The 15,825-nt window shown below is 54.0% G+C and overlaps 1 protein-coding gene across 1 annotated transcript in view; it reads left to right on the top strand.

Moving 5' to 3' along the window:
• The first annotated feature begins 12,244 nt into the window (after window positions 1–12,244).
• The window catches only part of GLP1R (glucagon like peptide 1 receptor), a 37,729-nt gene continuing 34,148 nt past the window's right edge, over window positions 12,245–15,825 (top strand). Inside the window, exon 1 of the mRNA XM_027057829.2 lies at window positions 12,245–12,368. Coding sequence (XP_026913630.1) covers window positions 12,291–12,368 — 78 coding nt within the window. The 5' untranslated portion in view covers window positions 12,245–12,290. The remainder of the gene's footprint in view (window positions 12,369–15,825) is intronic.

Here is a 15,825-nt window from a genome sequence, read left to right as displayed (position 1 = left end):
TGTCTATTATGTGTCATCTCCTCTCCTGGGGAAAGCAGTCACTTTTAGTTTTTTTCCATGTTTATGGAATTTTTTTTTTTCAAGACTAGATTTGATCTTTCTTCCTGGTCAGCTTTCTCCAGAAACCCAAGCCAGTCCTTGGCTGCCAGCACTCAGTTGTGGGGTTCCCTGGGGCATCTCAGACCCCACATTCCGCTCAGGTCTCTCCCCTGCCCACAGAACCCTAGTCTTTGGGACAGCTGGCCCAGGGGATGAGCAGGTGAATTTCTTTGTCTGGTTCTGCTCTTGCCCTGTCATGCTGACCTGCCCCTTCTGCCAGGCTCCTCAGAGGGCAAGGGGCTGATGCCCACTGGAGGAAGGTCATGCTCACGCTTCATTTGCTCATATTCCTCACTCCAGGAGCCACATCAGGAAGAGAGCAAGTGATCGCCTAGGGCGATCGCCCTGGGGGTCACCACTCTCAGGGCCAGTCTGTGGTATTTCTCCATTCTCTTCCTCTCATCTTGGAGGAGGGCATGGGTGGGAAAGGGCCCGGGGGCTGCCAAGCTTCTCTCCTGACATCCTTTTCGCAGCCCTGGAAAGGCTCCAGAGCCAGTGGCAAGATGGCCTCAGCCTTCCTTACCACATGTCTTCCCCCCTAAATGAAGTATGTCCACTTTTCCTCTCTTCTGGGGGAAAATCTGGGCTCTTTCAGAGTTGTCTCGATTAGGGAGTTGTCCAATCCAGCATCTTTGTGGGAAACTCCGATTTGACTGACACGTGATGTGCAAACACCTGCCACGTCCAGCCATGAGAAGCTCAGACACCTCTTCCCTCCATCCTCGCTGAGGGGAGCCTGTGTTTATGTTTCTAGGTCAACTTATGTATTAATTTATCACTTGATGCGTAATATTTAGTACTGCGATAAAAAACAAACAAGCCAATCCTATGAGGAATTGATTTTCCCTTCCACATCTGTTCGTGAAGACATAAATCTAAAGTTTTGCTACTTTAAAAGCCTCCAATGCAAATATAATCTAAAATTGCTAGGCTTTGAAGTCGGGCTTTTCTGGCAGAAGATGTTTATAGACCTGATCCCTGGAGCCTGGCCACTCATCTGCCTCCGGGCCCCAAAGACATTGATTACCTCTTGAGGTCCTTTCCGATTTATTCCAACTCAGTATGATGATGCTGAGCACATTCCGTGCCCAGGCCCCATGCTGAACCTCAGGTTTGATGCAAGAGTGACTCTGAGGTCAGGCAGGGGGTAGAGCAGAGACCACAATGTAAGCAAACCCCCTGTGAGCAGACACAATGTAACTCAGAGAGTGGTCCAATGCTGAAAATGAAATGGCAGAGCAGTGCACCAGACACATTTGACTCTGCTTTGGGAGGGGAAAGCAAGGTCCTTGGAGGAAGAAGACTCTAGGCCAAGCCGTGAAGGGTGGATAGGATTTGACCCCTCAACATAGGGGAGAAGAGCATTCCAGGACGAAGCACAGGAGTAGCAAAGGCCCAGCGTGGCAAAGGCAGGCTACCGGTTTGAACCACGATGATGAATTTGGGTTGGCTGCAGCACGGGACACATGACAAGGAGGGCTGAGAGGAAAGTCTGTGGGCATGTGACGGTGGAGGATGGAGAACATTGTGGGTATGACCGTGAGGGCTCCTCACTCCTAGGTGGTGTTCTGCAGGTTGCAAAAGCTCTTTCTCGTGCATTATTCTCCTTTGATTTTTAAAAAATGTTTATTATTTTGAGAGAGAGAGGGAGAGAAAGAGACAGCACGAGGCGGGCAGGGACAGAGAATCCAAAGCAGACTCTGCACTAACAGCAGAGAGCCCCATGCGGGGCTTGAACTCATAAACCATGAGATCATGGCTTGAGCCAAAGTCAGACACCTAACCAACCGAGCCACCCAGGTGCCTTTGTCTCATTTGAGTTTCACAATAGTCGTGTAAGTAGGCAGGCAGGGGGTATTATACAGACGAGGAAACTTGGAAAGTTGAGGTGGTCTGCTTTAGGGGACAAAGGAAAACAGAGTCCCACGCTCTGACCAGAGTCTTTCCCCTAAACCAGGTGGTACTAGGGAGCCTGCGGGAGAACTTGCTCCTCAGAACCTGCCCCTTCTCCATGTTTGGGGAACTTCTGTGTGTTAGCTTGCTTTCAGGTTTAGCTCACTGATTTTTCCTGTATGAAAGCACCACATAGTGACCACCGCCAGATACTGTGGTGTGGGTCAGTGGATTCCTGACAAAGAGACTTCGGGGACGATCTCTTCCCAGAGGTCAGAGCTGTGGGTCTTGGATGGGACATTAGAGTGGCCTTGGCAAACCTGGCAGAGCAGGCAAAGACTTGCTAGTCTTTGGCCCCTTGGCACAGGGGCTGAGAAAATGCCAGGGGGACAGGGATGAGGACCATTGGCACAGAGCCTCAGCACCTAATAAACCCATATGGGGTCTTGTGGCCCCAGTAGTCCTACTGCACCAGGATGATGAAGAGCATGGCCAGGATGAAGGCCCTGAGGACGGTAGTGGGTACCTCCTTGGGGTACTTGCCACCCAGACTGACATGACTACTATAATCCTTAATGACTACAATCAGCTTGTACCTGTCTGCTGGTCAGCCTGGTCCTACTCTTGCTTTGCACATGATCTTTATTACCTCACCCTTGACGGAAATCCTCAGGAAAAAAAAGTCAGTGATCTCAAACTCTTTGATGGGCAGAGAGAAGGGATAGATCTGTGGGGACTTGATCTTCATATCTCAGATCCAGTGACCTGGCTTGATGTTGGGGACTCACTCCTTATCCTCCGTTTGCCTCCATCAGTTCCAGAGCCTCAGCTCTGGAGACCCCAGCTGAGACCCCAGCACTGCCCACTGTTGCCAAAGCCTCCATGGCTTCCCATTCCAGGACTTCTGGGGCCCCTGGCTACACACCCCCAAGCACAGTGCTGGCACCATTAACTTTCATCTCAGAGAAGTATTTGTGTGTTCTCCAAACTGCCCTGCTTAGACTTAATTCTGGGAGCCCTGTCCCCCCAAACAGCTCCCCCTGAGAGCACCTGGATGGTGGGGGATTGGACATCTGAGCTATTAGGTGCTGAGTATTTCCATCAGCTTTGTTTGCCATCCCGTTTGACAAATGAGCCAGAAACCAGAGGATCACTGAGTGCACTAGGGATAAGGGCTTTCAGAACAGGGAAGGAAGTGACTCTTGGGCTGGCCTTGAGAGGCGAAAGATTGGGTCCTTGGAAAATGTGAAGTTCTGGCCAAAGTCGCAGGTCCACTAGAGGCTAGGTTCAGGGTCAGAAGTTGACAACAGGAGACTCCAAGCTTCCCCTTACCATATGCCAGTCTGGAATTCTGAAGCATTACCATGCCACAAGTCAACCAGGACTTGACCAGAGATGGGAGTGGAAACTTCTGGGCTGTGATCCTGTGGACGTCTAGGAGACATCTGCAGGGCCAGTCCTAGATGTCTGCTGATGCCTCAAGCTGGATCCCAGATGTGACCTCAGAGAGTCAAGGCACACAGGTGCAGGTTGCTGGGAGGGGTCAGACTTTGTTTTGTGTTTGTTTTCTTTGGTTTAGGAGAAAGGAGTGAGTGGGTTATCACAATCCTTTTATGGATAACCAAGGGAGATGGTTTCGTCAGCCTGAATGTGTCTGTGAGAATGAGATCTAGAAGGCTCCAGGATGAGAGTCAGGGTGTTGCCAGGGGTCCCACCTGCCCTGTGTGCTTGGGAGACTCTGGCGAGGTTTTCCAGTGACTTTGACTCAGCACCGGAGGTGATCCTGGCTCCTGATGACCAGTTACAGCTTCCTCACCCCAGCTCCAGAGAGAACTTCTGGGCCCACACAGGCCTCTGTGCAGTTTCCTCCTCAGGCCTGTGGGGCCTGTGGGGCCTGTAATGGGTTGGTCTGAAGGATTCCACAAGCGGAACAGCCGGCAAGAGTTTCTAAGAAGGAGGCTGTTTGCTGGTGGGCTGGTAAGCATGTTAGACTGAGGATACCTCTTATTTTAGACTCAGGCTGATGCTGGTTTCATTCTTCATCTTGGTCACAGTGGGTTTCTTGGCCATGACAGAGGTGCTGAAAGACCACAGTGAGAAGGTGTGATGCTTCTTTTTCACTTGATTTCCAAATGTGTACAAGTTGGCACATTTCCTCTTTTCCTACAGAGCTTTAATATTCTGTGAACGGACAGTGTGGGCTCTGTCACAACTACCCTCTCCTCGGCCCCTGACCTTCTTTCCAGAGAAAAAGGCAGATAGGTGGTAACCACAGGGATGAGGGGTAGAGAGGAGCCAGATGGATAAGAACAAACGGGCCGGGCCTGCTCTCTGGGCCCAGGAGCCGCAGCCACACAGACCCAGAGTCCGCTTTCTGGTGGCTGACAATGGTGAGGGGAACAGAGGAGCAGGAGATGGGACCAGAGTGAGGCGTCCCATTCGCCTAACTGCAACCACAGAGGGGACCTTCACAAGCCCTGTGCTTGGTCTAACTAGCTCTGGTCCTGACAGACTCAGGAGTACGTGCCCCCCACAGGTGTCAGGGTAGGCTAACTGCAGAGACAAACAGCTCCCGGATCTCAGTGGCTTAACAAGACACAGTGCAATGCAGGTCAGCAGAAAACTGCTGGTTTCTGGTTCTGCAGTCCCCTGGGGGTCTTAGAGCTCTCCACCAGATCACCTGCACCAGGTGGAAGGTGAAGGAGGAGAGGGTGCAGAGGATTGTGTGGGAAGTTGCATGGACCAAGCCGGAGGTGGCCTATACCACTTTCTTCCACATTCTACCTGCTGCACTAATAGAAACTAATCAAGGAACATTGGGAAATGTGGTCTTAATGGGTTATGGGTTGAATCACACCCCCCCTCCCCCACAGAAAGAGACCTTGAAGGCCTGACTCTCAGTACCTTAGAATGTGACCTTGTTTGGAAATAAGTCTTTACAGAGGAAATCAAGTTAAAATGAGGCCATTAGGGTGGGCCCTAATCCAGTATGACTGGCATTGTACACAGAAGGGAAATCTGGGGACAGACCTGCACAGAGGGAGGACAATGTGAAGACACAGGGAATAATGCCATCTATGAGTCAAGGACTGCCTGAGGCTACCAGAAGCTAGGAGAGAGGTCTGGAACAGATTCTCCCTGTCAGCCCTCAGCCAACACCTTGATTTTGGACTTCAAGCCTCCAGAACTGTGTGAGATGATAAATTTATATCATGCATGCCCCCTAGTTTGTGGGCACTTTATTATACAGCTGCCCCAGGGAACTAACACATGCTACATGCCTGGATTTGGCGAGCATTCAGCCAGCTCTGCGATACAATGGTCTTGTCAAAAGGAAGAGAATAAAAGGTTCTTTCTCCTTCTCACTCTCACTGGTTCTCCAGCTCTTACCCAGCCCCTCTCCCCATGACTCCCTCCCTCCCCTTGGTTTTTTCTCACCTTCTCCCCACTGCTGACACAGATTCTGCCCAGAGGGAGCCCCGTCATTTCTGGCCAGAGTTCCCATTTGGAGAAGGCAGAGGACCTTTGCTGTTCTGCCTCATTTTTTCCTACTCCTTCATCCAGAGGTGCACAAACCCTGCCAACACCTTGCTAAATGACCTTAAGCAAATCCCCTGACTCCCACTCCCGTGGGGCTCAGTTTCCCTCTGTGTAAAGTAGGAGCAATCCCACTGACTTCTCTTTCAACAGAGGAGTCAGTTATGAAAACAGTGATCTGCCCCCTTTGAAAATACAGTGTGCTGCCTCCACCCAAGAGAGCAGTAATCGCTGTAGCTCAAGAGGCTGTAAATCTTCCCCAGCTGACTGCCCAGAGCTGGACAGAACCCAGCACCTGGGAAACTCGGTGGGACTGGTGAGTGGGGGGCAGTGAGAGTGGCACTGTATGGGTTGGGGGGGGGGGAAGGGCCTCTTTGCTTCAGCCGGTCTCCTCTCTGCCCCCAGACCTGGGGGACTGGGTGGTAGCCATCTGGACCAGGAAGGGATGTGCTAAGCTGGAGACCCTGGGCGTTGGCAGCTGCACCTGCTGTCTTGCTGAGACCTAGCACATCTGGTATGACAGCGGGAAGATGGAGGGCTGCGGGGCACAACAGTTGTGTTTCCTGAGGACTTATTTACGCCAGGTGCTGGGCAAGTGCTGGTTGTGATCATCCAACAGTTCTGCAAGGCGGTGCCTGTGGGCTGTGCAGTCAGTGTGCCGGGGCCAGCCAGTCACATCCAGGCCATCTTGGCTATCTTGAGCCATCTTGGGCTAGTTCCTCCACCGCTTTGTGCTTCAGGGTCCTCACTGGGACAATGGGGATAAAAATGATCCCAGGTCACAACCAGGGCTCCTTCCAGAAGCACTGGGACAGGAGGCAGAAGAGAAGCCAGAGGCAGAGGCATGGAGCCCTTGTCCGCAGGGCCCTCCTCTGGTGACAGACTCCTTCAGCACTGTCGCCTCCCTGCTGGCGACAGCCAGGTGCTCCTGGATTCCTGGGCCCTCTCCTTCAGTCTCTGCTTTCTCCCTGTGGCCGGTGGATCTTCAGACTTCACCAGCAATGATGCAACGATGGCAATGACGCAATGACGAGGCTGAGGGCAGTGGTGAGCATTAAATGGAGTAACACAGGGCTCCTGGATCAACGCCTGGAGCAAGGCAAGTGCTCAGTAAATGGTGGCTTTTATTATTATGCCCCTTTTACAGATTGTGAGACCAAGGCTCAGAGATGTTCAGTGAGCGGTTGAGCTGGATTTGAAGCCAAGACTGACAGGCTGTAAGATCTGTGTGGAGGTGTGTGTGTGCACATGTGTTTATATTAGGCTAAAAGACATTGGCTCTTTCCTCCTCTGGACCCCCGGAAGAGGGGGTAGTCTTCAGATTTGGAAAATAAGCACATCTCTTAGGGACTTGGAGCTCAGAAAGGAGCTGAACTATATGGGCAGGAGACGCCTGTCTTTTTAGCAGGTTTTCACCCCTCCCATGCTCTCCCCTTTACTCTCCACTACTCCACTCCCTTGCCCTCCACCTTCCCGCAGCTGCAGGATTCTGCCCTGCCCTCTGGCCAGGCCTTCCAACTAAGGAGAGGCTCTTCCTCAGCCAAGGACAAAGGGTGGAGTGGCTGGCTCTTAGGTCTATTTCCATAAGGAAGGGCTTTGCAACGTCTTTCTTTTCCTCAGGTGCATGTGTCAGTTGACTCCCATTTTCATTGTGAAAGTGATCTGAAAACCAAGTTTTCTTAGTGAAAGCTGAAGGTGCCCTGCTTTAGGGCCACAAGAGAAGCTTTGGGCATGGGGGTAAGGAGTGGGACCCAGAGCTGGGGGCTACAGAGGAAGGAGCCACAGGGGAGGTGCCTCCGAGACAGGCTGGTAGAGCTGGAGCCTGAACCCTCTGTGTTTCTGCAGATCCAGGCTGCTCATCAGGAGCTTGCTTTGGGGGCAGGTGGCCCTGGCGATGAATGTCAGTGCTGCTCTGTGAGCAACTCGCTTTTCATCCCCGAGCCTCAGTCTACTTGCCCATACAATGGGTATACCTGTACGTGCTCATAATACTTGAGGAGATCAGGGCACACGAAGCATCCAGCAGCATCTGGCTCAGAGTGGTGACTCAATAAGTTGTGGCTATTGTTCTCGTTCATGGTCATTGTTAGTTCGGGAAACAGTTCTCCATCCGATCAAATCTCTGTTCTAAGTTAGCTTATCCTGTCCTTTGTTCTAGGAAGCCTTAGTCCATTTGGGCTACTGTAACAAAATATCATAGACCTGATGGCTTATAAATGACAAACATTTACTTATCACAGTTCAGAAGGCTGGAAGTCCAAGATCACGGCACTGGTGGATTTTGTGTGTGGTGAGAGCTCGCTTCCTAGTTCATTGATGGCTGTTTTCTCCTGCAACCTCACATGGTGGTGGTGGTGGGGGGGGGGACTTCTCAGGGGTCTCTTTCATAAGGCACCAATGCCATTCATGAGGGTGCCACCCTCATGACCCAATCACTTCCCAAAGGCCCCACCTCCAAAATCACCACCTTGGGGATTAGGATTTCAACATATGAATTTGCGGGGAGGATACAAACATTCAGACCATAGCAGGGCCTGGGGGAAGGGCCCCGATAACAGTGTGGCGAGAGGAGAAAACTGTACTTCCCAGGACATAATCTGTCTTCTTTGCCAGCCCATCTTTCGTCTGATAAGTTTTTGAGCACCTACTCTGTGCCAGGCACTTCACTGGACACTGGGCTTGACCCTTTTCATGCAACAAACATTATTGAGCACCTAATATGTGCCCAGGGCCTGTGCTAATGCTAGATATCCAGAGATGAACAAGGAGACATCCCTTCCCTCAAGAAGCCCACAGTCTAACAAGGGAAAGTCGCAAGGACAGTGACAGAACATGGTTCAAGTGCTTCAGTTCATTCTGTTTCTTATTTTAAACAAGAATCACTAAGTACCTAGTATGTGCCAAGCACCATGCTGGGTGCTGAGGGCTTACAGAGGAGTAAAACAAGGTCCCTGCCCTTAAGGGACTCAGGGTCCATGAGGAAACTAAGAAATTAACCAGCAAACATTCAAGGGGGTTCCAGAGTACCCAGATGGCCATAAACACAAGGGACTGGGGTCCCGAGGAACTGGGGGTGGGGGGTTAAGGAAAGTTCCAGGTGGGGGTGACTTCTTCACTGAGGCTCTGAGGGTGGGCAGAAGTTGGGGAACTCTGAAGGAGAACTAAGCTTAGGGGAAACTTCCAGGACTCCTGCTGCTGACAAGAGTGCCTGTGCTGTCTTGAAGTAGCATTGAGGGGCAGAGCTGAGGAGACATTGCATAGAGAGGGGGCTGCCTGAGTGGGGTCCTGAAGCATGAGTAGGAGTTCAGGCAGGCGAGGTAAGTGAGGACACTTCAGACAGAGGGGACTGAGTGTAAAGGCAGAGAGGTGGGAGGAAGCACATGCAAGAGGTCCAGTCAGGACACAAACTGGGGGCAGTCCCAAGTAGGCTTCTTAGATGCTATGAGTTTGGAGGACCTGGTCCTAGATGATAGGTAACGAACGGATGGGCTCAGGGATGAGGTTAGATAAGGGTTTGAGAAAGGGAACCCTCTGGAGTCAGGATAAGGAGGAGGGAAAGGTGTTAACTTGTTTAAAAAAAAGAAAAGAAGAAAGAGAAGAGAAGAGAAGAGAAGAGAAGAGAAGAGAAGGGAAAGGAAAATAAAAGAAGAGAAAAGAAAAGAGCAAAGCAAAGCAAGGCAATCAGACCTTGGACCTACTCTGACCCTTACTCACTTACAAGTTGGGAAAACAAATCCTCCCAAACATCTGATAGACAACCTTCCAGCCGCTGCAGGCACTTCCACAGAAGACCTAGGGCATGGTGCCCAGTATCATCCATCATACCCAGAGACAGAACCAGGAAGGGTCTGTGAACACTGAGCATTCACTAGGCCAGCCGGTGCTGCACTACAGAATGTTCACCCTCTGGGAGCCCCACCTAGTGAGAAGGAGGCCATCACAACCCGGTGGGGGGAGGAGGGGGGATGTGCTGAGAGGAGAGGTAGCGTCGGAAAAAACTCAGGGGTTTTGGACCTCCAGGAGAGGTTGAGGAATCTGCCACCCAAATGCCTCTGGGCTCAGGGGGCCACCTCCGTCCCTTGATGCTCTCATATGTCCAGTGACTTCAGTTGAACTCTACCAGAAGCAGACCTGGGGGTGAAGATTTGAGGACAAGGAGTTTATTTTTAGGAAGCACTAGTCCCCTACTGCTGAAAAGCAGGCCAGGCCAGGGAAGGAAGCAGTGGGAGGCTGGGGCCGCCTTGCCCTGGGATCTCAGAGAGACTGGCACCCATCCTCAGAGCTGGGGTAGGAACTGGGGTGGTTATCCATCCACCTCTGTCCGTCCATGCTTGAGAGCAGCTCCTAGGGGTGCCCAGCCTGCACTGGCTGAACACAAAAATCTCCTCCCAGTCAGAGAAAGCCCGCTGGCAGAAAGAAAGTGGTCTTTTCAGTACTGACCATGGGACTTCCCACCACATCTGCGTTTCACAGCGGTATGGATCACGATTGTGATTGTAATAGAAATGGCTCCGATAATTATTTGTTTAATGTCTCTCACCTGCACGGAATATAATCTTCCTGAGGGTAGGGGCAGCATTGCCACATTCTCCCCGGGACCTAGTTCAGGGTCTGGCACACAGCAAGGTGTTCAATAGATATTTATTGAATAAATGTAATTTGGAGGTGGATAAATTCATGGCCAAGGCCCAGTTCTGTCTGAATACTTCCTCTAGCCTCTTCTCCTCCTCCCTCCTCTTTTCCCCAACACCCAAGCTTGCAAATTGTTCCCTATATCTATATTGATGTCCATATCATCTACAAATCTATATCTAATTTTGCCTTCTAGAAGGGTAATAAAACCCCCAATATTTAACCTTGCCAGCGGCTGGCTGGAATAAAGGGAACTTTTCCCAGCCTCCTTTACAGTTAGGAGTGCCTACGCGCCTAAGTTCTGACCAATGGGTGCAGAACCGACAACTGCCACTTTCAGGACCTGTCCTTACCCTTAGAGGCGCACCCCTCCTCTTCCCTTTCCCCCTTCCTGCTGGCTGGAATTTGGATGTCATGACGCTAGCTGGGGCAGCCTCCTTGGATCCTTTGGTGGAAGGCTTGGGCCATGCGAATGGTAGAAGCTAGTAGAACAGGGGAAGCCCTAATGATCAGGGAGCGACTGCTCCAGCCCAAGGCTGAACCACTGGCCTTGTTTTATACGAAAGCCCTTGGTTACACCATTGTTGTTTGGGGTTTCCTGTCAGGTGCAGCTGAACTGGCTAATAACCTTTTGTTGTTGTTGTTTGTTTATTTATTTTTGACAGGTGGGGGGTGGGGAAGAGAATCCCAAGCAGGCCCTGCGCTGTCATCAAGGAGCCTGGCTGGGGGCTTGAACTCACAAACCAGGAGATGGTGACCTGAGCCGAAACCGAGACTCAGACCGTTAACAGACTGAGCCACCCAGGGGCCCCTGAACATGCTAATAGTCTTATGTGGCGCGAGGAAGGTGACTGTAGACTGACTTCTGGGCGGGGAAGGAAATACAAGACTCCCAGGTAGAGGAGGTGAGGCTGGCTGGAGAGGAGGGTCCGTCTTGCCCAAAGGGAGCCCCTGACTCCTCCTACTGGCTGTCTCCTCCCACCTCCCCACTCCTCTCCACCCCTTCCAGTTCCCCTCAGGGCTTGGAGAAGTTTTGTTCCCCCCTTGAGGAGCAGTTACTCTCACAGACTCTCTTTCCCTTTGGAGTGATCCAGACATGCCCTATGGCGGCTCCAGGACTGCGTGCTGCAGCCACCCCCCCCCCCCTTCCCAACAGTGACGTCAAAGTTGTTTTAGAGCTGGAGTAATCCCTTCTTCCCACTCCCACTGTTTATTAGGGAAGTAAAGTCAGTGCATTTTAGCACCCCCTCCCACAGCCTGGCCGTTAGAAGGGAATCTGAGGGTGGCCTGTGCACCACCGCCCCCACCCCCTGCCCGCACTGTGTTTGGGGGGTCGAGGCGGGGAGCGGTGGACACGAAGGCAGGTAAAATAGAGTCCCTACAAAGCCGAAGACAAAGATCCAGGAGACACAGGAAATAGCGACGGGCCCACGTTGGCATACGGACACACGGTTCTAAGGGCCTAGTGACTCAGAGCAAGGACTGTGGAGGCTGCAGGAGTGGGGAAAATCTCTAGACCCTCTGCCTCGGGGCTCCACTGATCTATTTGTCTTCCCCTCCCCGCTCCTCACTCAACCTCAGTTCTCCCGGGGCGATCTTCCGGACTGAACTTGGAAATGAGGAGAGGACCTGGGGAGGGGGTAACCCCGCCGGGTGGCTGTATCTTATACTAGTCACTCACAGCTCTTGGGGTTACACTTTACGGGAGGGGTCCGACGGGTCGGGTGACCTTGGACAAGTCCTACGTGCCCCTCCGGCCTCAGTTTCCTCTGGGGTATCCTGAATAGGTGGGGGGTGGCCTGGCTTTCCACAGCCTGGGGAATCCGGGGCGCGGGGGTGGGGGGCGGGCTGGTGGCCGGCTCCCGCGCTAACCTCTGCCCGAGCGGCGCTCGCCAGGAGCGCAGCGCCCGGTGCCCCCGGCCCGGGACGGACTGGCGCACGCGGCGGGGCCGGGCCGGGGAGGGGGCCGGAGCGGCCGGGGCGGAAGACGCGGGACCCCGTCGGCCCCTCCCGCGGGCGGGGCGGCCCCGCGCCGGCTCCTCCCCCGGCGCCGCGGGCCGCCCGGGATCAGTCGCCGCGCGCGGTTCCGCAGGTGGCAGCGATGGCCCGGTCCTGAGCGCCCTCCCGCCATGGCCGGCGCCCCCAGCCCGCTCTGCCTGGCCCTGCTGCTGCTCGGGGCGGTGGGCAGGGCCGGCCCCCGCCCCCAGGTGAGACCCGCGTTCCCCGGGGGAAGGCGGGGAGGCAGGGGGCCCTGCGCGCTGCGGGAGCTGGTCCGGGCAGGAGCAGCCGGGACTTGAGCGAAACTCCGCGACCGCAGGCGGTGGGAACCGAAGCCCCGGGGGTGGAGCAGGGACTGGAGAGTTGGGCGCCCCGGGGGCTGGAGGGGGGCTCGGACGGCGGCCCGACGTGGGGGCTTGGACGGCGGCTGAAGGTACCAACCCCGCGGATCTCGCTTCCTCGCCGCCCCCGCCCTCCACCAGGCCCCCAGCTGCCCCGCGGCCGCCCTGCGCTGACTTCTGCGCCGCATCTCCCCAGACCACTTTCCCAACTCCTTCTCCTCGGAGACCCTTGCCCGCCTCCGGGGTACGCCCCGACTCGTCCCCTCCCCTGACCTCACCTCTCCCACCACGCCTCTGACCCCTCCCCGCGGTGCCTGCCCCCAGCCCACCCTGCTCGCTCCTCACACACCCTGCGAGAAGGCTAGGGGAAGACGGAGAGGGTCAGGGTGTGGACACCCAGTTCCATCACCCCCTCAGCAGCACCCCCGGCACAGCTTTTGACTCATAGCCCCAGGGGCCCTGCGGAGGCAGCTAGTTGTCCTCCTTCCTGACCTCCCAGGTGGAACTTGAGTGCCCTCCTCCCACCCCAGGCCCTGCGGCAAACACATAGGAGGCTCCCTGCTCCTGTGGACGCGGTTGTGTCCCCCTCACACACTTGTCTGACCCCCCATTCTGACTTCTCTGGGTGACAACATATACCGGGATGCGCACTGGGACACACAGAGACACCTTGGCCCCCTGGATGCTACTGGCGAGCAGACCACAGATGGACCTCCACAGTCCTTCTCTGCAGCCCTCACTGTCCTTCTTGCCTTTCCTGCCTCTGGGCTCCTGGGCTGGGGGGTGTAGTCGGCCTGTTTGTGGAGTGGGGAGATGTCCAAAGATGCTGTGAGGTTGCTAGAGCAGAGAGGAGGTGCAGGCTTGGGTGGCCTGACTGGTGTCAAGGGAGCCACCTCTTGTTCCTACCCCCAGACCTAAAGAACTGAGAGCTTTGGGGAGTGGACCTGTACAGGCCTTGGAATTTGTCCCAGCACAGGAGGGGTCAGGATGAGGGGGCATGGCCTTGGTGAAGGCTGACTCCACCCTGGCTGAGAATCCAGATATGGACAGATTGCCCCCTGGCTAAGTGCCAGCCCATTTTTCAGCACCCCCCTTCCAATTCCTTTCTGGACTCATTCCCTTCCTCTCCCTGTCCTCCACCCCAGGTACTGACCCTAGCCACAGGAGACACCCCTGTCTGCCCCCTACTGCCCCAGAACCTTTCGCAAAGTCCCTCAGCCAGGCCTTGACTTCTCTGGTGTACTTGGGATCTTTCAGGAGCCAAGACTGCAGACGCATTAGCATTACTGCCTGGCTCTCACCCTTACCGCCTTGGGGCTGCGCTGGGTGGAGGTGGAAGGCCCTGCTGTCTGCCTCTGTCCTGTTCCAGGCCGAGTTTGCAGACCTGGTTTGGATTCAGGGAGATGGAGAGGTTTTGGAGGCTGCCTGGCTTCTCCCCAAAGTTCTTTTTCCCAGAAGAATTGGGCTCCTTGGACCTGCTCTTACTTCTGATCCCCTGACTCCTCAGCCCTGGGCTTGGAAGGACAGAAACGGGCAGGATGAGCCAGGCTCTGAACAGAGAGGGTGGAGCTTTCTGGGGATTCTGTTATTGGGGGGCACTGAGCATCTCTGGCCACCACAGAGAGCTGAGCAAAAGGGCTTTGACGTTAGACTGCAGTCATTGTGGTACAACCCCATGCCCATGTAGATGACTCTAAAAATGGGTGAATTTTGCATTCTATTTTCTGTTCATGAGGTCAGCAATGCCAGAGTTACTCCCTCTATGTCACTGATGGGGGAAAAAGCTCAGAAAAGGGAAGTTCCTGTGTAAGATGACCCAGTCATTCAGGAAGGGGTCATTCAGAGAGGAGAAAGGGGTGTGGGGCTGGGCTGGTACCTAATACCTGCCTTCCCAGGTGGGGCTGAAGGAAGAATACAGAGTGAGCTGTCCACTCTCTGGTCTGGCCAGCAGCCGGGGTCGGGAGGGGGGCAGGTGGTAGTGGCCAAATCGACCTCTAAAGAAAGGGACCCAGGCCACTGCTTCATTGTTCCTGGAAAGGACCAGACCCCTTTCCCCTATTCCTTACCTCCCCACCATCCCTGTGAGGAACCTGGTCTATGAGGAGACAGGCAAGACTTGGACACCCAAAATTAGAACCAGAGAAAACTAGGTTCAAATATCAGGTCTGCTATTAGCTGGTGATCTTGGGTAGCACCCTTCACCATCCCAAACCTCAGTTTCTTCACCTGTAAACGGGGATCACAAGCTCTACCACATAAAGTCATGGAGAGGATTGAGACCCCGGAACCCTGAAATGGCAACTTGAGGCACATGGGGGAACTGACCCCTTTGTCCTCCAGAATCTGGAAGCCTTCTTCAGGGCAGAACAGGGCTTGGAGAGGGGCTGTTGGAGGCCTGCGCCTCTGTACTCTAGTGAAGGGCGGAGGGAGTCCAGGGTGCACAGCGGTCAGCGTGGACTTTGTTCTGAGCTGGGCTCCCTCCCAGACCCGGATCCCGGGTGGGGGCCCCAGGACAGGAGCAACCAAGAAACCACATCCTGCCCTCCAGTCCCTTTCTCTGAGCAAAAACAGGCCCTTCCTTAGCTGCAGCCTGGCCCTAGGCAGATTCCTCTGCCTCTGCGTGTGTGTGTGTGTGTGTGTGTGTGTGTGTGTGTGTGTGTGTGTGTGTTAGAGAGACACAGAGATACAGAGGTAGAGATAGATAGAGGAACACAGAGAGAGTCCAGGAGGAGAAGGGTGTGGGTTGTATGAACCCGTTTCTCTGTGTATTTGTGCGTGATCCTGCGTGTGGCAGTCTGCTGGTGTGGGAGCCGCTGGTGTGTGAAACGTCTCAGCATGTAATTGTGTGTCTGGCAGCGTATATGTGTTTGCAACCCCATGTATGATACTGTGTCTATGGGGAGGTTTGTGTGTGTGTGAGAGAGAGAGAGACATTTTTATGTGTGAATGGGTTCTGCCAGTCTGTGCTAGCGTGTGGGTGAGAGATAGCATGCTTGTGACAGAATGTGTGGCTGTTTCCCTGTATGCATGTATGTGACAGTGTGAATTGAGCATATGTCAGTCGAGGAGTCTGTGTGTGTGTGTGCGTGCGTGCGTGTGTGTACGCACACGGTGGTGGGGGTGATGTCTCAGCATGTGTGTACCTGACTGTGTGTGTGTGTGTGTGTGTGTGTGTGTGTGTGTGAGAGAGAGAGAGAGTGAGACTGTCATGTCTTGGTATGTAAGCATGTGCTCGACAATGAGTTTGATAATGTGGATGACAGGACACCCATGTGAAGGTTCCTGTGCATATGACAACGTGTGTCAGTTTTCTTTGCCTTGCCCT

The sequence above is a fragment of the Acinonyx jubatus genome, chromosome B2 (assembly GCF_027475565.1).
Source record: "Acinonyx jubatus isolate Ajub_Pintada_27869175 chromosome B2, VMU_Ajub_asm_v1.0, whole genome shotgun sequence".
NCBI classification, from domain to species: Eukaryota; Metazoa; Chordata; class Mammalia; order Carnivora; family Felidae; genus Acinonyx; species Acinonyx jubatus.
Note: the sequence above shows the minus strand (reverse complement) of the source record. Positions and strands in the feature narration are given on the sequence as shown.